This window comes from Leptodactylus fuscus, chromosome 1 (assembly GCF_031893055.1).
Source record: "Leptodactylus fuscus isolate aLepFus1 chromosome 1, aLepFus1.hap2, whole genome shotgun sequence".
Lineage (NCBI taxonomy): Eukaryota > Metazoa > Chordata > Amphibia > Anura > Leptodactylidae > Leptodactylus > Leptodactylus fuscus.
The window spans coordinates 111,001,729-111,025,813 of record NC_134265.1 but is presented as its reverse complement, the minus strand read 5'-3'; the positions used below and the strand labels follow the sequence as shown (position 1 = coordinate 111,025,813).

Here is a 24,085-nt window from a genome sequence, read left to right as displayed (position 1 = left end):
TTATGGCTAGAGGCACAGGCATGGATAGGGGTAATGTGTAGGGGCAAAAGCAGTGTGGATGTGGAGGCAAGCTAAGCATAAAAAACTGGGGGTAAAAGCAGAGGCATGGACTGGGGTGATGTCTAGGGGCAAAAGCAGTGTGGATGTGGAGGCAAGCAAAGCAGGGAAAATGGTGGCTAGAGGCAAAGGGATGTCCATAGGCAGCAAGGGCAAAGATGCAAAACTCTCCCCTGATTCAAGAATTTTCCTGACTTGTCTCCCCACAAAACATTCCTGGGAGGAGGGCTGAAACACCACCCTCCTCCTCCTCCGCTGTTAAATTGACCCCAGCTACGAGCTGGAAACGCTGCAACACTGGTGTGGGGAGATGTCAGCGGGCCGTGCTGAAGCTCATCAGCTTGGGGGCCAGACAGCACACTGCCTACAAAGTGAGTCATGCCATCCTCGATGAGACGGCAATGTGGTTTTTGCCACTGCACCTGGGCCCAGGCATGTTGTCATGTGTGATAATGGCCGTAACCTGGGATCGGCTCTGTAGCTTGGCAGCCTGCAACATATTCCATGCCTGGGCCACGTTTTTAACTCATTGCTGCTAATCTTTTTAAAAAGGTACCCCAATGTTCCTGAGCTACTGGTGAAAGTGTGGCGCTTGTGCGGATAGTTTTTAATGTCTATAGTTGCCGCTGCTAGCCTCTATGCACTCCTACAACGCCTGTACCTGCTGGAACAACAGCTGTTGTGCGACGTCTCCACACTGCTGCCACTAAACATATCATGTGTTGAGCAGAGTGTGTGAGCAGCACAGACCTTTGATGTAGTTCCAACTCCAAAACCCTCGGGTTTGTCAAAGTCAACTCCCTCAGTTGCTCAACCATCAGTGGCCATGGGTGGCAGACTTATGTGAAATCCCATCCCATCCATTGCACTGGACACGAAACATTAGCATGCGCTCAGCACAACTCCGGATATGGCAGCTGCGTTAAGCAGGGTGCAGGGTACAACACAGACCAGGCCCGAGCACCAGGAACAGGTGTTAGAAATACTGCAGCATCCGCCATTTCCTTCCAATTTTGGGGTTTTGGACCCGCCACCGACTTGTCTGGACCTCAGTGGGGATCATGAGACACAGTTGCCATCAGGGCAAGCTGTGGTCATGTGCGGTTTGCAGTAAGGGGGCAGTGCGCAATTGGAAGAGGAGTTGGTGGATGACGAGGCCACCGACCCCACATGGACAGGGGTGATGTCTAGGGGCTAAAGCAGTGTAGATGTGGAGGGAAGCTAATTCAACAAAAAAAAGGGTAGAAGCAAAGGCATAAACTGGGGTGATGTTTAGGGGCTAAAGCAGTGTAGATGTGGAGGGAAGCTAATTCAACAAAAAAACAGGGTAGAAGCAAAGGCATAAACTGGGGTGATGTTTAGGGGCTAAAGCAGTGTAGATGTGGAGGGAAGCTAAGCAGCAAAAACAGTGGGTAGAAGCAAAGGCATGCAAAACTCTACCCTGTTGGAAGACTTATTCCTAGGTCTGGAACACGTTAATGCCCCCCCCCCCCCTGGACAAATTACTGCCACTCAGGGGCCTAGTGTCACCAGGAGGGACAAGTATAGGCGCATGTTGTGGGAATACCTGGCCGACACCAGCTCTGTCCTCTCCGATCCCTCTGTGCTCTACTGCCTACACTTATTTTTTCATCTTTTTTTCTGCACTGCACATCTCTTGCCTACTTCCTTTGGGATTTTAGAAGTGGTGGTCCACTTCCAAAGGTGGTAATTTCAGGGCTGGAGTTGTCAATAGACAGTGTAACTGGAGTAGCTGAGGTATTGCTGTCTTAACCACTTTTTGGCACAAAATTAACTTCCAAAGCCAAGTATGGTGCGAATATATGATGCAAGGACACCTACACACCTATCTCTGACACATTGGGGAGTTCACCCTCATGCGCCCTTTTGGCCTGCACCATCATGCGCCTCTTCCCAGCCACTCCACATCTCCCAAGCTTTTCATTGCAGGCAGAAGTACAACACAACCCACCCCCATGCCCAAGCCTTTAACAGCCTCATCGATAAACTGCTGGCCCTGGAGATGTTGGTGTTTGTTTATGCTTCTGGATACCCAGGCCTTCCGTCAGCAGATGGCAGCTGGGGCACCTCCCTATGCTGGGCCTAGCCGTTACTACTTCTCTTGGTGTGCTGTCCCTGCCTTGCGCCTGCATGTGTCCCATAACATCAGTCGGGCCCAGAGCTCTGCGCTTTGCTGCAAGGTCCACTTGACCACCGACACATGGACAAGCGCCTGTAGTCAGGGATGCTGCAGTGCTTATCTTTAATGACAGGCAGGGTGAATGTGGTGGAGTCTGGTCCCCGGGTGCAAACTGGGGTGGCCTATCTCCTCTCCCAGGCCAAAATTCATGGCAGGAGTAGACTGAAACCCTACGATGCTGAAACCTCCACCCCAGCTACTAGCGGCAAACGCTGTAACACTGGCGTGGGGAGATGTCAGCAGGCCGTGCTGAAACTGATCAGCTTGGGGGACAGACAGCACAGTGCCTCCGAGGTCAGGGATGCCATCCTGGCTGAGATGGCATTTTTTTTTCCCTGCTACACCTGGGGCCTGGCATTTTTGCGCCTGTGATAATGGCTGGAACCTGGTAGCAGATCTGGAGCTTGCCAGACTCAAACACGGTCCACGCATGGCCCACGTTTTTCAACTTGTTGGTGCCATGTTTCTTTGAAACCTACACCATTGTGCCTGATATACAGGTCAAAGTGGGGCCATTTTCGTAAGTGAGAACTAGCCTCTGCTAGGCAGAAAACATTCAGAGCACACTCCTCTCATCTTCGCACCGTTGTCTGGCGGAGGAAGACGAGGGGGTTGGAGTGGCATCTGATGTCCCTGTCCCACACGAGGCTAGAGGGTGCACTTCAGTGCATCCCATTGCTTCACCACAAATGGTGTGAAGGGGAGTGGAAAATGGAGGAAATGGAGAGTGACCCTTACAGTTGGGGCCAGCAAAGGCATGCCAAGTAACACACTGGCACACATGGCTGACTTCATCTTGGGTTGCTTTTCAACACATATTTCACATCATGAAGAACAAATAATACTGGATTTTTACAAGCCTCGAACCCCGGTCTAGGTCTAATGTCTGTTCCTTTCTTATATTAGGGGAGAGGGAAAAAAAAATTACTTCAGTGATACGTTTAGCGTATATAGACTGACTATTAATGTGTATCCCACTTAGTGTTGTTAGGGTTACACACCGCCACAACCTGGCTAAAGCTTCTATAGCTGTTAATAAAGTCAACATAACTTTACGGTATCCAAAAAGACAGCTGGTACCGACAGAGAGCAAGACAAATGTCAACCAAAGCTGTGAGCTCTGAACACCCACAGTGACTTTGGCGTCATCATCATTATAAGGGAGCGGGTGGTAATAAATAACTTGGCAGTGCCTAAAACTCAAAAAGCTTATACAACTATATTTACATTAAGATACACAAATTACACTTTTTAGTAGCATGTCATGAGACAAGCTGATAAGATCTTCCTTTGTGCAGTGCTATTTGAAAGTTAAACACTGCCTTTATTTTAATTCTGGAGAAGGTGCAGACATTTGATTTAGAACATGTTGTCTTCATTGTCCAAATCCTCTATATAGGTAATGTGTTTTTCGGGCCGAGCTGTCTGGGAACGAGCTGGTGCAGCACTGACAACCTGGGTGACTATGGCAAGAGCCTGAGATGTAGGGTGAATGAATCCCCAAATTATTTGGGGAATTTCCACTCAGAAATTGGCACTATATACCAGTAGCAAAAATTGTGGGTGCACGTAACCCCAATATATTCTTTGAATTCCCAGTCAGACAATGGCACTATATGGCAGTGGCAGGACTTGAAGGTATTTATAACCCCAATATATTCTTTGAATTCCCAGTGAGAAACTGGCACTATATGGCAGTGGCAGGACTTGAAGGTATTTGTAACCCCAATATATTCTTTGCATTCCCAGTCAGACAATGGCACTATATGGCAGTGGCAGGACTTGAAGGTATTTGTAACCCCAATATATTCTTTGCATTCCCAGTCAGACAATGGCACTATATGGCAGTGGCAGGACTTGAAGGTATTTGTAACCCCAATATATTCTTTGCATTCCCAGTCAGACAATGGCACTATATGGCAGTGGCAGGACTTGAAGGTATTTGTAACCCCAATATAGTCTTTGAATTCCCAGTGAGAAACTGGCACTATATGGCAGTGGCAGGACTTGAAGGTATTTGTAACCCCAATATATTCTTTGAATTCCCAGTCAGACAATGGCACTATATGGCAGTGGCAGGACTTGAAGGTATTTGTAACCTGTGTCAGCTCCTTCCTTCAGCCGCATGTGTCAGCGAGAGAGGCGGCGAGGGAGCGGAGGAGAAGGTAAGTTTAATGTGGAGGTGGAACGTGGAGGGGCAGATGAAGGAGAGGACGGCATGACATTGGGGCAGAGATGGGGGACATGAATCTGGGGGCAGAGATGGAGAGGACATGAATCTGAGGGCAGAGATGGGGGACATGAATCTGGTGGCAGAGATGGAGGGACAGGAATCTGGGGGCAGAGATGGAGAGGACATGAATCTGGGGGCAGAGATGGAGGGGACATGAATCTGGGGGCAGAGATGGAGGGACATGAATCTGGGGCAGAGATGTGGGACATGAATCTGGGGGCAGAGATGGAGGGGACATGAATCTGGGGGCAGAGATGGAGGGACATGAATCTGGGGGCAGAGATGGAGGGGACATGAATCTGGTGGCAGAGATGGAGGAACAGGAATCTGGGGGCAGAGATGGAGAGGACATGAATCTGGGGGCAGAGATGGAGGGGACATGAATCTGGGGGCAGAGATGGAGGGACATGAATCTGGGGCAGAGATGTGGGACATGAATCTGGGGGCAGAGATGGAGGGGACATGAATCTGGGGGCAGAGATGGAGGGACATGAATCTGGGGGCAGAGATGGAGAGGACATGAATCTGGGGGCAGAGATGGAGAGGACATGAATCTGGGGGCAGAGATGGAGGGACATGAATCTGGGGGCAGAGATGGAGGGGACATGAATCTGGGGGCAGAGATGGAGGGGACATGAATCTGGGGCAGAGATGGAGGGACATGAATCTGGGGGCAGAGATGGAGGGACATGAATCTGGGGGCAGAGATGTGGGACATGAATCTGGGGCAGAGATGTGGGACATGAATCTGGGGGCAGAGATGGAGGGGACATGAATCTGGGGGCAGAGATGGAGGGACATGAATCTGGGGGCAGAGATGGAGAGGACATGAATCTGGGGGCAGAGATGGAGAGGACATGAATCTGGGGGCAGAGATGGAGGGACATGAATCTGGGGGCAGAGATGGAGGGGACATGAATCTGGGGGCAGAGATGGAGGGGACATGAATCTGGGGCAGAGATGGAGGGACATGAATCTGGGGGCAGAGATGGAGGGACATGAATCTGGGGGCAGAGATGTGGGACATGAATCTGGGGGCAGAGATGGAGGGGACATGAATCTGGGGGCAGAGATTGAGGGGACATGAATCTGGGGGCAGAGATGGAGAGGACATGAATCTGGGGGCAGAGATGGAGGGGACATGAATCTGGGGGCAGAGATGGAGGGGACATGAATCTGGGGGCAGAGATGTGGGACATGAATCTGGGGGCAGAGATGGAGGGGACATGAATCTGGGGGCAGAGATGGAGAGGACATGAATCTGGGGGCAGAGATGGAGGGACATGAATCTGGGGGCAGAGATGGAAGAGGGACATGAAACTGGGGGCAGATGAAGGGTGTATATGAAACTGGGGGAGAGATAGAGGGGGGACATATAATTTACGGGTGACTGTAGGAGGATTATACTGTGTGCGGGCACATGAAAAATTAACGAGTGGGCGGAGTCAACACAAAAGTGGGTGGGGCTAAATTTGCCGCGGCGCGCTATGCGCGCCGCACATTTTGTCCCTCTTTTGGTTCTTCAAAAGTTGGGAGGTATGCTACAGTAGTGACCGTACATAACGCTATTAGAGATGAGCGAACACTATTCGAAACTCCTGAAACTTCCGTTTCGAATAGCACGCACCCATAGGAATGAATGGAAGCGGCCGGCATGCAAACTTTGCCGGAGTCCAGCTGCTTACCTCCCTGCATGCTGGCTGCATCCATTCATTCCAAAGGGTGCATGCTATTCGAAAGGGGAGTTTCGAATAGTGTTTGCTCATCTCTAAACGCTATCACTTCATTATTGTAGCTATCGGGCCGTTCAGGAGCTGACTATGATCCAGTGACTCCTATACACATGACCAAGTTCAGTCCAGGAAATACAGCCCACGCACAGACTGTTTTCTCTGGATGGGACTCGGTCATGTGCAAGGGTCCTAAGGCCTCAATGTTTTCCACAGGTCTGGCTCTTACCACAATGAACTGTTGCTTATTTCATTTGCTGTTGCATTGATGAATTTATGCAGAACATATGACACATTGATTCCTTTTTTCACCAAATTGATTGTAGGCTGAAAGAGGGCTTTCCAAGGCAACCGTCCATACTTCTTGTGAGCAGCCTCATATCCTTTAAGTTCTCCAGGCACACCTATCCATTGCACACCTGTAAGAAACAGCATAATTTTAGAGAAGTGGTCCTAAAACTGTGGTACGCGTACCTCTGGGCGGTACACCCAGGGCCTGTGACATTAAGGGGCCCGGTGGGCCCCAGTTGTTTTTTTATGTTTGTTTTTTGTTTGTTTTTATAGGCCGTTACCTGCAGGTAACGGGTTCTATTTACTTGCCGATCCTGGCTCCTGCTTATGGCCTCTGGTGCTTCCCCTTTTGCTGAGGCAGCTGTAAGCAGGAGCTGGGATCGATAATTGAGGCTGCGGGTCCACGAACCCAAAGTACACTGCAATCATTATACTCGGGGGGGAGGGGGGGAGACCCGGGAATAGTGTACAGAGGGCTATGAAAGATGAGGGAAGGCTTTGGGGCTATTTGGTGACCTCCCAGACATCACATTGGCCGGGCTTGCGTCATAATGCATCATGAAGCAGGCCCAGTTCAAGTGACGTCTGGTCCATCATTGAAGATGGCCAACATCAGCAGGGAGTGTGCCGAAGCTAAGGAGATAATATTTTCTGCCATTTGTGGTTACATGCCCAAATAAAGTGCATAGCCAAGAGCTAAACCAAGATATCATGATCACTTATGATCTGTTTTCTTTGTAAAGAGTTGTTTTCAGACTCAAAATGACATAAAATTAGCAAAAAAATCTAATTATATGTAATTTAACTGTTTAGTGACATATAAAACACACAATATAAATATAACATAATATTTTACAATGCACCAACCTTTTTTAAGTCTGTTTTCATCTGTACACTTGTCCATTAAATTTAGAGGAAACTCTTTGGGCACAGTTTCTCTAGCATTGATGACCTCCACTTTTCCTGCAGACAATAGAGAAAAGTAACACTAAGGGCTTATTCACATGGCCTTGCCATTTATCATGGACCAACGTCCAAGAAAATGGCTGGGCCCTCCATGCAAGTCCATAGACTGGACTTTTCTACATTTTTGAAACAGCTGTTACATGACTATTATAGAACCCATGTATGTAAATAGGTCTATTCACATGGTTCTACCTATGTCCATTTTGATGGACGAAGATACTGCATATCAGTTTTTTGACAACCATAAAAAAATGGATCATTAAAAAAATGGCCATGAAAATATCCACACTAAATTCAATGTGCTCTCAAAACAGTTGTGTGACGGATGTTGCGAAAACAGCCATCACACGTCTTCTTTTTGCTGTCTTGTGAATAAGACAGTTCGTTTATGTGCAAGGAGGTTGTCTAACTAATGCAACCAGTCCAAGTTGACCACTTTGAATCCAATTTCTGAAATTCCTAGCAATCATGTGCTACTATTGGGGAATTTGCAGTTAGACATACAGTACATCTCCCCTGCATCAGTCACTGCATAAATAATGTACAATTACCTGGTAGCCATTAAAATGAATGGCCATATTTGTGATGCTGTAGATGGACCAGTTCCTACAAAGTATACATTTGTAATACTCAGTGGGTCTCTCCATTGGCTTAGAGGGACGTTCTGAGAGTTGGTGCCTGGCACCCTTTTTTATGACATCCTTATACTTTATTAGAGCATACAGACAGGTGCTTAATGAATGTGGTCGCAGGTGGTGCAACCACAACCAGGTGCAGAGGAGTACGGGGCCCATGGTCCGCTGGAGCTGGCCTGGACCCCAGAACACCATGATAGCAGTTGGGGAAAGTCTGGTTCCCTGACCACTATACATATTGTTAATGGAAAGGCGCTAGCAGTCACGGCACCCGCAAAAGCACCACAGTATCTTCAGAGAGTTGATCAGCAGGATTGTGGGTGTTCAACCCCAACTGATCTCATAAATCTCTTAGACAGTTAGGATCCTGCAGATCAGCTGTTTCCCAGAGCACACAGTTCCCAGTATTGTTTACATGCTGGTGTTGCGCTGCTCACTCACCGTAAAGCTGTATCCCTTTCAAGTATCTGAGATACCGCTACAGCACCCATAACCATCACTATCAAGAAAATGTTGTAAGGAGGTGGTAGAGGCCCCGAACAGAGTTCGCACTGCGGCCCACAAGCCTTTGGTTATGCCACTGCATTTAGAGTTTATTTACGGGACAACCACTTTAAAGAAAACCTGTCATGTTGACTAATGTGATTTGTAAGTAAGGGCGGGTTCACACCTGCGCCCGAACTCTGTTATGCAGGTTTCCGTTTCCTGCCCGAAAAACTGGGCAGGAGACGGAAACCGGCAGGCACTTTTCAAACCCATTTATTTGAATGGGTTTGAAAAGTGTCCGGCTGTGAGCGCCCGTGAGCGTTTTGTGCTCTCCGTGGCTAAACAGTTTTTTTTTAACCAGACACAAAGTCGAACAAGCAGGACTTTGTCCGATTAAAAAAAAAAAACGTGTCGCCGCGGAGAGCACAAAACGCTCACGGTGCTCACCAGTGGGCAGTGAATGCAGGTTTCCGTCTTCTGCAGAAATCGGAAACATGCATAACAGAGTTCAGGCGCAGATGTGAACCCGCTCTAATACATTATATATAAAAAGGAGCTGAGCAGAATAATATATAGTTTATTGTGATATAGTTTATTGTGATATAGTTTATTGTTGTATAGTTTTCATTTACAGTTTTGCTTATTCCATGGGTAGGAGACTAGTGGCCAGTCTTGTTCAATAATAACCTTCAGCCTATCAGAGTATATAGCTTCAAAAATAGTTGTATAGAGCAGCACCAGAAAAACACCTGACCGGGACCCGGTCAGTGGGTGTCTATATAGAGATTGCTCACGGAGCACAGAGTGCAGCATACAGCCAGCTGCTGTGTCAGTGAAGTGAGGATCGCTAAGCCCTGCCCACGAAAGGCCCGCTAAGCCCCGTCCCCCGAAGGCTCGCTAAGTCCCGCCCACCACTGCCGGGACGAACAGCAGCACCAGCGCTACTATGAAGATGGGAAAGTTAAGTATGATACCTTCCCCCCCCCCTCCCCTACACTACCTACAACTGGCAGTCATGCTGACGCTCCGCTAAGGAAGTGCCAGCATGACTGCCAGTTGTCATAAGACGTCCCCCGAAAATAAGACAGGTCCTATATTTAGGACGTCAATTTAATATAAGACACTGTCTTATTTTCGGGGAAACACGGTAAGTCTATGTATACTTTGTGTCTACTATAGGACTAAGTAGTGGAGATAAACTTCAGCTCTTAGGGCCCCTTCACACGGCGTAAGCGCTCGGCTCATTCCGAGCCGTACACGCGAGCACTTCTAAACACTTCCCATTCACTTCAATGGGAGCGCGCATAAAGCCGGCTTTACGAGCCATGATTATTGGGTTGGGAGGAGCTTCTGCCTAGTCAGACTGTCTCCTTCCTAATCAGACCTCCTGGGCATGAGTGACATCCCCCTCACAGTCAATTCATGCCTTGATGTCAAGGGGGAGGAGTAAATTACACCCAGCAGGTGTGACTAGCAGATAGCATGACAGCAGATAGCATGACTAGGCTGAAGATGCTCCTCGCCCCATGTGACTACTTAGGTTACTTTGCACATGAATTTTTCAGCTTTCTAACTTTTATAGCTTCATTCTGCTGCAACAGAAAGATTACAGAAGGCACCAATGGAAAGGGAATGATTTCATCCTGCACCTGACATGGCCAGTTTATGGTGAAAATAAACACCTGACAGGTTCCCTTCAAGGTACCAAAAATGTGTTGTCACAGCACTTTACCAAGGTTTGTGACCCTTTAGTTTTTATGACTAGAGGGGGTTAGAATTTGAAGATCACACATTGAAAGCCGTAAATGTTAAAAAGGAGCCTTTAGCTAAAAGGGTTTTCCATGAACACTGCCATATTTAAGTTTGTAGACAATTATAATATAACCATTTTTTGCAAATTTAAGTAATTTAAAAATTTGCAGGGTTTTAAAGAATACCTCTAAATGTCTTAGTGATGACAGACTTTTGTCTCGATAGGTTGCCAAATGTTTAATGGAACTTTCTATGATCTGGCACCAAACCAGATTCCATTTTTGTGGCCAAGTCATCTTAGGCATGTTCTACCTGATAATCTGTCCACAATAAAAAAAAAAATCTCGAGTGGATTTCTGACAATCCCAGACAATAAACAGTCCCTGCATCAACTGGCAACAAGTCAAGACAAAAGACTGTTACCACTAAGATGTTTAGAGAAAATCTTTAAGAATCTGCAAAACTTTTCCTTATTTACAGAATGTTGAAATGTTAAACTATTAATTAAGATGAAGGACTGAAAGTCGGGGCTACAAAACTCACCATATACAGTAAGGGCTAGTTCACGTGATCCGCCTCAAAATCCGCTGCCAAAAACGGCTTTCATTGACTTCAATGGGAGCAGCTCGCTTCTTTTTCTACTAGCTAGTAGCGGAAAAAAGATGCGACATGCCCCTTCTTCCCGCGGATTCCCTGGCTGACACAGCTGCGGCATCCGCGGCGTGAGACTCCCTCCTAATTAGGCCCATTCATTTGGGCCTAATCCGGAGAGGAATGCTGCAACTGGATACAGGTGCACTGCATTGTCATTCTGTCGCAGCTAACCGCGTGGTATGTTCACACACGAAATCCATCTTCCTCCGTGTGAACAAACCTAAGGGCTGCTGGTAGTGTGTGGTTATAACCCAAAATAACAACAAAATGTAAAAGGGAACCATGAGTATTTAGCAGTGCAGTTGATGTATTTGCAGGTCATTTTTAGAAGCTGGATAACCCCTTTAATTCCTAATGTGCACACTGCAGTATAACACTGCAAGGATCCATTTGCTCAATGTTTGATATATCCCACAAACTCTACCAAAATATAGAAATATAAAACACTTCCCATGCATTGAACCAGTACTGCAGAAAAACATTAGCTGATCAAATCAACCTATAGGGAATACCTGTAATGGTATTGGTTTCTCCAGGTGAGAGTCCCACTTCCATATGACCGCCTTATTGGGAGCAAAGAATTATCCTTGTGTTGTATAAGCAGCAGTAAACCAAAGTCAATTCTCACTAAAAGTGATGTCTGCCATTTGGTCCATATTAGTTACACGGCAACATTGATGGAAAAATGTTCATGTTGTTCATTCCAAGACTTACAAATAAACTATCAATTACTATATAGGTGCTTTTTTAGACTTTTGCATCCAAAGCAGTTCTTTGGATGAAGCCACTTACTTGTAGAAGCATCATAAATAGTAAAAATGACTCCTCCTCCGAGACCCATACTCTGTGGATACATTACTGATGTACAAAGCAGAGCAGCAATAGCGCTATCCACAGGAGAACCTCCTTTCTTCAGGATGTCTCTAAAAAGAAAAAGAAATGTCTCAATAGCTCAAGAAATTAAACTTACATCATATATTTATATATTTTTTGTGAAGAATATGCAAATCTGTCTTCCATGATGTAAAATTGGAAGACAGTGCCTCAGTCATGCAGCCCAATAGAGGGCGCTCCCTTTAACATCATGCCCGACCTTCCCAGAGGCCTTTGCTGCAAATGATGTAGGATTTTACCAAGCCAGTCTTCTCAGCCGAGGACAGCTGTTTCGATCTGATTGGATCTCTTCAGCCCGGCGCAGAGAAGACTGAATTGGCAGAGGCGAGAGGCCTCTAGACAGAGTTAAGGTGATATCGTCACTCCTTAGGGAGATTTGCATATAGATTTCCATATTCTTCTCATGATCCTCTTCACAGTGGAGCACAAATGGCTTAATAAGACTCCACACACCTAAATGGTGGTCTCTCCCTAAGGAGTGACGATATCCTCTTAACCCTATATTTTTTGTGTGACCTCCTGACCTGTATCAAGCTGGCCGAGCATATTGAAGTAAAAGCATTTCTTTAGTGATGGTTTCAAATACATCTGTACGTAGAACAGCTGCGACATTTCTAATCCTACTTCTTTATAAATAGCAGCATAATAAAAACATACAAAAGTGATCACATGAAATAGCGTCTGCTGAGCTTTGCTGACATCTGCACCAAGATTTTATCCCCTTTCTACAGCAGCCATTTTATGATTTTCATTTTTTACTACAAATCTTCCAGAAGTGAGGACTTCGTTTTAGCAGGACAAATTGTTCTTTGTAATGGTACTATATAATATTGCATCGGATGTGCTGGGAAGCTGCAAATAATCAGAATGGGGTTGAAATAGAGAGAAACTGCATTTATACCACTTTCTTATGGGTTTTGTGTTCACAGCATTCACTTTGCAGCTAAATTTACATATTATGCCCTGTTCACATCAGCGTTTGGATTCCGTCCGGGGGAGTCCGCATCGGGAACCCCCCCGAACGGAATACAAACACAATTGCAAGCGATCTGCTGTAAAAGCACACGGACCCCATAGACTATAATGGGGTCCGTGTGCTTACCGACAGATGTCCGCAGGGATCGTGTGGACAGGAAAGTAGTTCCCAATCTACTTTCCTGTCCGCATGATTCGTGCAGGCAGCGCGTGGCAAGCACACGGGCCCCATTATAGTCTTCTGGCAGTGCCGCCTGTGTGCTGTCCATTTGACAGAGACTGTTGCTAGCAGAAAATCTGACAAGGGCATTTATATACTCATGTAACCTTTTTTAGTAGGTCAGGCCTTCTTTCCTTGCTTTTAAATGGACATGAAAACAAGAAAGGACAAAAACATAGTACAAATTGTGTGACCCCAATAATGTGTGTGGATGACAAATTGTAGACACATGAATTGTTAGTAGAATGCCTCGCAGTCATGTACCAACAGTGTCTAGAACAAAGATGTTAAGTAGGTAAGAAGTACAGCAATGTTTACTCAAGAAGAGAACAGCATCTTCTAGAAATCTTATGGCACTCTGCCCAGATGTTTGGTTGCCAGTGACCCAGCTGCAGATTCTCACTTATCTGTGCTCAGAGCTTTTCCAGAGTCTCTTTTTTTCGTTATTGGCATACATATCTAAAAGTGAAATTCAGGGGAATCGTGATTCTTCCTAACTTTAGTTTCAACATGTATTTATTGCATAACAGCAAAAGATACAGAATACAGATAGATTACATTAGTATAAACAGTAAGCAACGCAATTGGAAACTATGAGGTTTCTTGCTGCCATTAATATATATTGAAACAGTTTATATTGTGCATAACTAAGCTTACTAACTGTGTTAAATGTGAAAAAGACACATCTGTTTAACACATTAGAACCTTATGTGGCTGACAAATGTTTGGAAGAAACAATGACAGTATAATCTCAGTACTGTTGTCAGACGTTTCCTGTCAATTGACATAATTATTAGGCATACGCACGTAGACAAAATTGTTGGTACCCCTCGTTTAATGAAAGAGAATCCCACAATGGTCACAGAAATAACTTGAATCTGACCAAAGTAATAATAACCATCTACATGTTGACAAGCCACAACGCTTCTGGGAGAATGTCCTGTGGACAGATGAGACAAAAATCAAACTTTTTGGCAAGGCACACTGTATGAGGCGTCTGTGTCAAAATCCGGTCCAAAAAACCCACATATGAGCCCAGCTTTACTGATCACTTATACTATTCACTGCAATATTAAATATTGCAGTAAATAGTAAAAGGTGTAACTTGAAGCTTTCCTTTGTTACGCTTTCCTAGGGTAAATAGTATTCTATAACTGGCTTGCACATATACTGGATATGTGAAAATACGAGTATATGAGTGGCTGGCAGATTAAGCCATGAAAGTTTTAATCATATTAATTTGCTAAGGTTTACAAATCAGTCCAATATGCATTTGTGAGCCCCATTCTCCCCAGTATATCTTAAAGTTTCCTGTACCATGGCCCCCACACAGAATATATAATGTTCCCCAGTGACCCACATACTATATAATGTACCTTATTGCCTTCCCTTGCAGTTTAATGCTCCACACAGTATTAAATGCCCCCAGTGGCCCTAAACACAGGGGCGTAATGATCATGGTCGCAGGGAGTGTGACCGCGATCAGGCCAGGCAAGGTACAGGGCCAGCAGCCAGCTGGAGATGGCCGGGGCCCGGTGCCACTATGACAGCTGTCGGGGAAAGCCTGGTTCCCCGACTGCTATAGATATAAATGAAATATATAAATTGTAAATGAAAAGGGGCCCCGGCATATCGTAGGGCCGCTTTTCAATAGATGCTAGCCAGGGGAGGTGACTGAAAATAATAAATATACTCACCTCTCCGGCGATCTTCCGTCATGTGATCAGGCCCCAATGGTCAGATGGGGTGCAGCGGTATAATGATGTCACATGACCGCTGAGGACCAATCACAGGCCTCAGCAGAGACGTCGGGAAGATGGCCAAAGATGCTGAAGACAGCCAGAGCCCCAGGATGCCCAGGAAAGGTGAGGCTAGGTACGTATTAGTGTTTTTTATTTTTATTTACTTTCCCTGGGCCTCCGATTATTTTACTCTGGGGTCTGAGGAGACCCCAGAGTATAATAATAGCACCGGAGCGGAGGGGGGCTGTTGGGAGCATATAATAGTGTAGGGGAGAGGGGGGCACTGCTGGGCATGTAATACTGGGGGGGTGCACTGCTGGGCATGTAATACTGGGGGGGTGCACTGCTGGGCATGTAATACTGTGTGGGGGCCACCGCCCAGACAATAGTTTGCACCTGGGTCCACAAGACACTTGTTATGCCACTGCCTAAACAGTTTAGTACTTCCAGTGACTGGAAGCCTCGAGCAGTGAATACTAATGAAGTGGGCAACATCTTTCAGGCAGAGATGTTCAAGCAGTTTGCCACCCCTTTCATTAGTATTCTCTGACATTGATGAATACTAATGAAGTTCCCCAGCGAGGCTCTGCTATAGTAGTCAATAACAGTGCCCGATTTAGGCCCCATTCACTAATAGTGATCATGTGTGTCCTATAAACATTGATAATGCAGCTTCGACAGTAATAATCCTCAAACATAGTAATAATGGGGGAGATTTACCAGTCCCTCTGTGCCAGAAAACTATATTGTGGCATCCATTTATCTCAAGGCTCTTCCTTGTGCCAAATGTGCGTCACAACCCTTGTTCTGTAGCTCACTCACTATATTGAGTCACGCCAGTATTGAGGCATGAGTTATCATGGAAATCTACACCAACTGACGTAGATTTCCATCCTGGTGCTGTGAAGTGTGATTGTTATATGAAGAGGCAGGAACTGCTTTTCAGTTTGTTATTCTAAATAATTCAGAACAACAAACTGAATCTTTGACAGAACCCAGATGTCTGGATTAGCATTAGTGCCAATATGAGGGTGCGAGATGCACAACTTTCCCTGGCTGTCTCATGAGCGAGTAACTATAGCCCTGGATATATGGACTAGGGTTGAGTGATTTCAGAAATCTTGGTAAAAATTAGCTCCTGTAGAAACTGTAATAGGTTAGCCATTTCACCAGATAAAATAGTGCTGCATGCTGCAATATTTTTTCCATAAAATGTGTTGGAATCGTGCAGAGTCTAGCATCAGAAAAAGTAAATAGCATAAGCCATCAATGTTAGAAAGTACATAATGTCATTACTGTGAGGGGACACTTAAGTTACAGTATGTTCACACAGCGGAAAACTTTTCCGCCGTGTGAACTCTCCGCGGGACTAGCTGAGACGAGATACCAGTGCAGTGCACCGGCATTACGTCACGGCATCCCGCTCCTGATTAGGCCCAAATAAATGGGCCTAATCCTGAGTGAGTCTCACGCCGTGGACGCCGCTGCTGTCTCAGTCATTGCTTGTCGCTTCTTTTTCCCGCTAGTGGGAAAAAAATCACTAACAGGAAAAAAAAGTGAGCGGCTCCCATTCAAATGAATGGGAGCCTTTTTTGAAGGCAGATTCCACGCCAAAATCTGCCTGGAAAAAAATCCATGTGAACTAGCCCTTAGATGTTTATTACCCTTGGAAACACTATTACTGTGAGCCATTCAAAGAACCCTATGAAAGTTTAAGGGATATAAAGAGGCAATGTTACTGCATGAAAGTACAAAGGGGACTGAAAATGTATGGACAGGGAAAGGCAGGTTTAGACACATATTTGAATGTTTGGCATGAAGGAATTTTTCCACTTTCTAATCTCTAAAGGTTGGGAGGTTTATCTAAGTAGGTATGTCTATGTAACTCTTCACATGTGTAACCCTGGATTCTTTACTATAGATTGTGAGAGAGGATGTAAACACTTTCATGTTCCTTCCTATACTTCCTGATTATTTCTCTTAATAGTTGTATAATAATCATGGAGGTTATTATTTCACGACACAATCTATCTCAGGAAGCAGATGGGCCAGGATTGTCCTGAGTGTGACTTGTGGATGACATTAACCTTTTCCATGTTAGTTTTTGCATGGTTGTTCACAAAACCAAACTACATCCTGCTAGTGACATGTCACTTAAGAATAGGAAAGTAGCTAGTAAGGGAATAAAAGAAAGTCCTCTTATTTCCTCTCCATTGTTAAACTAAATGATATCTCTTCCTCAGGTTTCCTACAGATCTTCTGCCATTTCCCACACCTCTCTTCTGAAATGGGCTCACTATATGCAAGTCATTCCATACGCCTAGTGTCAAAGTAGGATAGAAGCTGTTCTTACACTATCCTAACAGTGCAATATCAGATTACCTAGCAAATTTGCGGGTTGACAAAAAAATTATCTATCTTGGTAAGACCCAATTCACATCTGTGTTTGGCATAAACCCCATAGACTATAATGGGGTCCATGTGTTTTCTGTGCAGTGTCTGCACGTATCACGCCGAGAGAAAAGTACTTCAAGTAGCACTTTTGTCTCCACATGATTCGTGCGGACACCGCGCAGAAAACACACGGACCCCATTATAGTCTATGGGGTTTATGTGCTTTCTTTGCGAACCGCTTTTTAATTCATTCAGTATTCCATTTGGGGGGTCCCCAAGCAGACTCCTTGAATGGAATACCGAACACAGATGTGAACTCATGAAGGCACGGATTTACAAGGGGAAAACACTGTTTGATTCAGGGTTAATATGGTGATTCTGGTAACAGACTTCCTTTAAGGGCAAACAAATCACTACGTATAAACTTATCAGAAGTCAGTAAAGAGCTGTCCAATGATCAATTAATACCCTGGGTGGTAAGTATAATAAGAGAGCTAGAAAAAAGAAGGGGGTCTTTACTGTATCAGCAGTAAGGATATAAAAGACTCTACCAGAGGAAATCCGTCCCTAAGATAAGGAAAAGTGAACCTGGCTTTTATGCCGCCTGAGGCGGACGACAGAAAGCTCCCCCACCCCGCCCAGGCGGAGCGGACGGGGCGGCGTTAGCAGGCAGAGAGCAGGCAGGGAGAGGACCTGCTCTCTGCCTGAGCGCTCGCTTCCTGTGCCGGGCTGCCGAGACGGTGACGCTAAGCCAGTCCGGGACAGCTTGTCCTGGACTGGCTTAGGTCAGCAAAAATGCCACGTCCCCCCCAGGGGCCTGGCATAGCGCCGCCTGAAGCGGTCGCTTCAGGTCGCCTCATGGGAGGTGTAGCGCTGGGTATTCCAATATCAGACACACATGGCAGAGATAGGAATACAAGGCTCATTCAGAAAACGACAAGGTCAGGAGTTACAGAAACATCCAAATGAGGCTGTTCTATACAGTGTCTGTACCTCCCTTAGAAGTAAATAGAAGTTCTGAAGATATCACAGTACAAGCAAGATATACTGTCAGCATAACTTCAGGAAACAGTGTAGCTAGTTGTGCTATAGTCTAACTTCTATTTACCTCTGTGGGGTTATGGAAACAGTGTCCTTGTCTTTGACTGTTTCCGTATCTCCCGACTACCTCAAGGAAATGAAGACAAGTCTATTCCCATCTCAGCCATGAAAGACTGATATAGGAAAAACCCCTAAAAGGATTGTCTGAGATCAAATAATTGAAGGCAAGCAGCGAGGGAGGGCTAGTAGAAAATAAAAATGCCTTCAGATTTATTTGTATCCTCTCCTCCCATCCTATGTTGGGTGATCTCCGCCATTCTGTTTGTATGTGGAGTGGCTGAAGCAGTGATGCCATGTTGATATTACAGCTCCAGCCAAACACTCCTCTCACCAGCATACAGCTAAGAGTGCTGATTCCCTGCAGCGGTTCCATCAATTTGACATCACCATTGCAGACATTCTCCATACAGAGCAAGCATTGGAGGTAGTGGCCAACCCACTGTAGGAACGGAGGAGAAGATGCAGGAGATGCTAGGTTCACACTAACCTTCGGGTTTCCATCCTTTGGGTCTGCTCAGGGACCCAAAAACCAGAAACTCAATATGCTTAAAAAGTGGTTACAATTGGAAACCCGCGAAGGGGTGCACTAAGTTTCCACCCTGTTTCTGCTGAAAATGGCAGAGAGAAAAGTTCTCTTTGCAAGACATTTCTTTCAGCTGATTTTAAGCGGAATCTAGGGCAGGGAGGCTTGAATGCCAATGTGAACCTAGCGTAAGTGTGAATGTATTTTTATTTTCCAGCCCTCCCCTGCTGCCCGCATATCATTTATGGCTCCAGACATTCCCCTTTCAGATTTGCTTCTATTACGTACGTCAATATGATAGCATGTGCTCCAGCAGATAATAAATCACTGGAGACAAGTTTTATTTAGCAGACACGAGCAACATTTCACCCCTACATGCACATTCTACTTTTATTAGGCAATATACACTTATCAAAAGGAGGCAAATACATTATTCTAATCTATGTTGGGTGTTCCTGTACAACATCCATTGCTTGCAGAAGTAGCATACTCCTTAAAATTTGCATAGTCTGTGTCAAAAAGTGAATTCCAGAAGGACTGCATGCAAAACTGATGACAGACCCTCTAGAAGGGGATGGTTAACCGCATTACACTTTAGTTAAATTATGTTGCAGATAGTAATAAAGTTCCTATAGGTATGACAGAATCCATTCATTCTACTATCATTCTATTTTAGTGCCACCTACCTGCCAATATTTGAGCAGATCTCGGTGTCCGCAGCTACAGCCCCATTTATAAATCCTTCTTCACAGTTCGAGTCTTTAAGTAAAAGTACTAAGGGAATAATGACCACAATAGACACAAAAACCGCAATAATGAGGGAATAACATAACGTTTTGGATAACTTCATTGTATCAGTCTGTATCTGAGCCTCTCTTCTATAGAACTGAACAAGCAATCTGCTGGTTACAGTCTGTGAAGTCTTTCTTGGAATTTCTTAGTTCCTTATTCCCTAAAGTTCTCTTCAAACTTCTCGAGTGCTTCTCTCATTTGTCTTGTGGAGAGAGGAGAAACTTTCACTTTACACAGGATGAAATATTTCTTTAAGCATTCCAAATCCCTCCCTCCTTCTCACCGCTACCCCCCTTCACATCCACACACACACACACACACACACACACACACACATTGTTTGCTTCCACCACACGAATGTAACAAATATGACTCAGATTTTAATGTATTGTATTTATTTAAAGCATACTAAATAATTCTTGGGAAGGAATAGGAAGTGCTAACTTTAAGATTCGCAAGAAATTTAGTTAGATTGTGAGCCATATATGGGGCAGTTACTGTCAATGTCTGTCAAACGCTGCAGAATATGATGGCGCTATACAAGTAAGCATAAAAAAAATGCAAAAACAAGTTATATATTGTGTCAGACTCCCACAGATCAGATACTGATGACCGATTTCGTGGATAGGTCATCAGTATGAAAAATCTATTTGGGGCCAAACAACCCAATAAAGGAGGACATAGCTAGACCAGTAAGACAGTGGATAGTTTCAGATGCAGCAAGATAGCAATAGGCAGGTAACCTCCGTAGCAAGGTTACATAGTCACATAGTAGATGAGGTTGGATGAAGACATCAGTCCATCAAGTCCAACCTATAACCCTACGCTCCCTACAGTGTTGATCCAGGGGAAGGCAAAAAAACCCATGAGGCTCATGCCAATTGCCCCATTTCAGAGGAAAAAATCCAATCTGGCAGTTAGTATAAAACCCTGGGTCAACGTGTCCTTAAAATCTAGAATCGATAACCCGTAATATTGTTCTCTTCAAGAAAGGCATCCAGGCCCTCTTTGAACTTCTATAATGAATCCACCATCACCACTTCCTGGGGCAGAGAGTCCCAGAGCCTCGCTGTTCTTACTGTGAAGAATCCCCTTCTACGTTGCTGGTGAAACGTTCTTTCCTCCAGACATAGAGGATGTCCTCTTGTCACTATCACTGGCCTAGGAGTAAAAAAAACCTTAGAAAGTTCTTTGTATTGTCCCTTTGTGTATTTGTACATTCTACTATCCTCCTCATTTTTGATTACCTTACAAAGTTTAGTATCATCTGCAAATATGGACACCTTGCTTTGTAAATCCTCTATCAGGTCATTAATAAAGATATTAAACAAGAGAGGACCTAATACTGACCCTTGTGGCACCCCACTGGTGACTGTGGCCCAGTCTGAATATTTAGCATTAACAAGTACCCTCTGTTTCCTATCAGTGAACCAGTTTCTAACCCAAATGCATATGTTTTCCCCCCAGTCCCAACATTCTCATTTTGTATACCAACCTTTTTATGTGGTACAGTATCATGGCTGCCCAGCAACCATGAGTTTCATGTACTGTATAGTGCCAGAGTTGATATCATTAAAGGGGTTTTCCGGGAAACATTTTTTTTTTTAAATAAAAAAAGGTCCGTTAGTGCTATTAGTGGGTTAGTAAGTGCACCCAAATACCTTTAGCAGTGTTTTGAATTATTTCTGGGTTTCTCTAGTAGCTCCTGGCATCTTCTGCATTTGTTTACATGCATAGCTTCCTGCTCTTTTATCCTACAACCACCATGATCAGTGGTGTAACTACTGGGGAAGCAGCGGAGGCAGCTGCCAGAGGGCCCAGGACATTAGTGGGCCCGGCGACAGCCGCTACTGCTGCGTTATTTTATTTTTTTAATAGGCAGTTACCGGCTGGAGTTACTCCAGCCAGTAACGGGCCCTACTTACTTACCGATCCTGGCAGCGGCCGGGATCGGTAAGTGACACCGCGGGCCCCGCAAACATCATTATTATACTCAGGAGTCTTTTCAGACCCCCGAGTATAATGATCAGAGGCCGAGGAGAGGCAAACGAACATAACAAACAGTGTTACTTACCTCTCCACGCTCAGCGAAGGCTTCGGGGCCTACTTGTGTGACGTCTCAGATGTCACATGACCGGGGCCTGCGTCCTTATGTGTCGCAACGCAGGCCCCTGGTCACATGACATCCCTGACGTCATTGAAGATAGCCGACAGCAGGGAGCGCAGGGATAAGTAAGTAACAGTGTTTATGTTTGTATCCCCCTCTCGGTCTCCGATTATTATAATAATTGTTAATGGGTGTCCACAATGGAGCATAATTCCTCACACTCCCTCCCTGTTTCCTTAGCTAGCCCGCCTACGACAAGTCCTTCCTAACTAACTACCTCGTCCTCCCCCCCACCCCATCATACTTAACTATCTTCCTGTCTGGATCTTCTTGGGCACAATAGATCATGTCTTTTTGCAGGTCCAGCTCCTCCTCCTCTTACCATCTGCTGGTGCCTGTGCAATAGAGCGTGGGAGGTTGGCCCCCCAAACAAAGTAAATTTCTGTGCCCCGAAGATCAGGACAAAGAAGACAGGTAAGTATGATCAGGTAGGGAAGGGGGTTAGTAATGATAATATTCCATTTTTAGAAACAGAAAAACATTGCTGGAAAATCTAACAATGTGCCTGGGGCGGTCACAGCAATATGAGTAAATATACATTTTTGCTAAAGTGAGTAAATTAGAGGTTAGGTGGGGGGAGGGTGCATACCTTAGTTTAGAAATATCACTTCATCCCAGACAAACCTTCTAAGGTAAGGGGGCAAAACAATGGCTTAGTAATTTGCACTGTTGCTGTGCAGCATCGGGGCCAGCTATGGTTTTAAATTTGACAACAGATAACATCTGCAACATGTCTCAGTTATAGTTCCAATAGGACTGGAAACAATCTCTGCTGGGGAATATATTGGTGCTATATAAGCAATAGGAAAACAAAAACTAAACATTTTAACAACCTGTCTGCAGAAACTTTGGGTTTATAGAAGCCCATGCCTCTCTTTCAGGGCACCCTCTCTCTTCTGTAGTCAGCTACTTCTGTCTGTGACTGTGATTCCAGCGATGCGCCTTCCTACATGAGATCTCTGAGCTCCACTGTCTATAGTGTGATAACTCCTCAATGGTCTCTTTACTGAGGCTACACTAGAGTCCTGTCAGTCACACACATTGTGTTTTTGGAAGTCTGGGCAGATAGTGCACCCTTTCTCTGCTGTCTGTTTGGTGCTCCTGAAATTATGGAAATACAGGGAACCTGTACCCTCTTCTAACCTGGTAGAATACAGCGCTGCTACTGGTTCCACCACAAAGTCACAACTCCATTCAGATGTATGAAATAGATTTTTAATCAAAGAACTTTCAGCAATCTGCTATGTGCAATTATACCCTTATTTTAAGAATAGGCTATCAACACTAAGTCTTAGTCAACCCCTTTAAAGTACAAATTTCAACACTCTGCAGAAGGGGTTAAAGGAAAAATTTCCAATTTTTATTAAAGTGATCCAAAAATTAGAACTGACACTGAAAAGTAACAAAAATGTAAATGCCAGAAGATTACTATGAGATTAAATACTTATGAATTTCCCAAACAAGTGAAGCGTGACCACTATACAATTAAGTGCTTTATATGACATATGAACAGATATATGAAGTCACGAGATTTCAAGAAGGTCATTGTATTTGTGCTGGACAGTGCCCTTTTGTATGTTTTATGTGAAATCTCTTATGGTTTACTACTTGAAAAGCTTAGAAAGATGACAGATTAATGATATTAGTGGTCCAAAAATGAGATCTGACATTGAAAAGACACAACGTGCAAATGCCAGAAGACTATCATTAGATTAAATATAGAATTTCTGAAAGAAGTAAAGCATAGCCGTGACACAATCAAGTACTTGTATGATCTATAAAAAGATACATGAAGTCCCCAGCAGGGCCGCCATCAGGAATTTTGGGGCCCCATACAGCCTAAGTGTCTGTACCCACCCCACCCCCCGCCATTTTAAAACTACCTTATTTTGCGTCATACCAATCCTGTATTACATTTCCCTTTATTTAGCAGCATTAAAAGGCTTAATCAGATTCTATTTGCAGGTATAATCTGCTACGTGTGACAGCACCTATAGAGAGCCAGCACCATCTATAAGAGCCCTCCTAATAAATCCTCAGGGCTTATTCACATTGTGTTTTTGGCCTCCCTTGCCGGGATCCATTGGTAACCAGTCAGACTCAGCTGTCAACTTATCCCAGCACGAAGAACTGGCCATTAAAAAAAGGGGGGGGCCTGCAGTTCTCCGTGCAGGGATAAGTGGGGAGCTGATTGTGACTGGTTACCAATGTATCCCGGCAAGGGAGGCCAAAAACACAATGTGAACACTCCTTTAACGTGAAAGTCCCACCCC

At 44.9% G+C, this 24,085-nt stretch overlaps 1 protein-coding gene across 1 annotated transcript in view; it reads right to left on the bottom strand.

Moving 5' to 3' along the window:
- GGT5 (gamma-glutamyltransferase 5) overlaps positions 1-19,806 on the bottom strand; it is a 53,905-nt gene extending 34,099 nt beyond the window's left edge. Inside the window, exons 1-4 of the mRNA XM_075275680.1 lie at positions 19,540-19,806; positions 11,797-11,927; positions 7,379-7,474; positions 6,450-6,639 (exon numbers count right to left, since the gene is read on the bottom strand). Coding sequence (XP_075131781.1) covers positions 6,450-6,639; positions 7,379-7,474; positions 11,797-11,927; positions 19,540-19,703 — 581 coding nt within the window. The 5' untranslated portion in view covers positions 19,704-19,806. The remainder of the gene's footprint in view (positions 1-6,449; positions 6,640-7,378; positions 7,475-11,796; positions 11,928-19,539) is intronic.
- Positions 19,807-24,085: the final 4,279 nt, after the last annotated feature.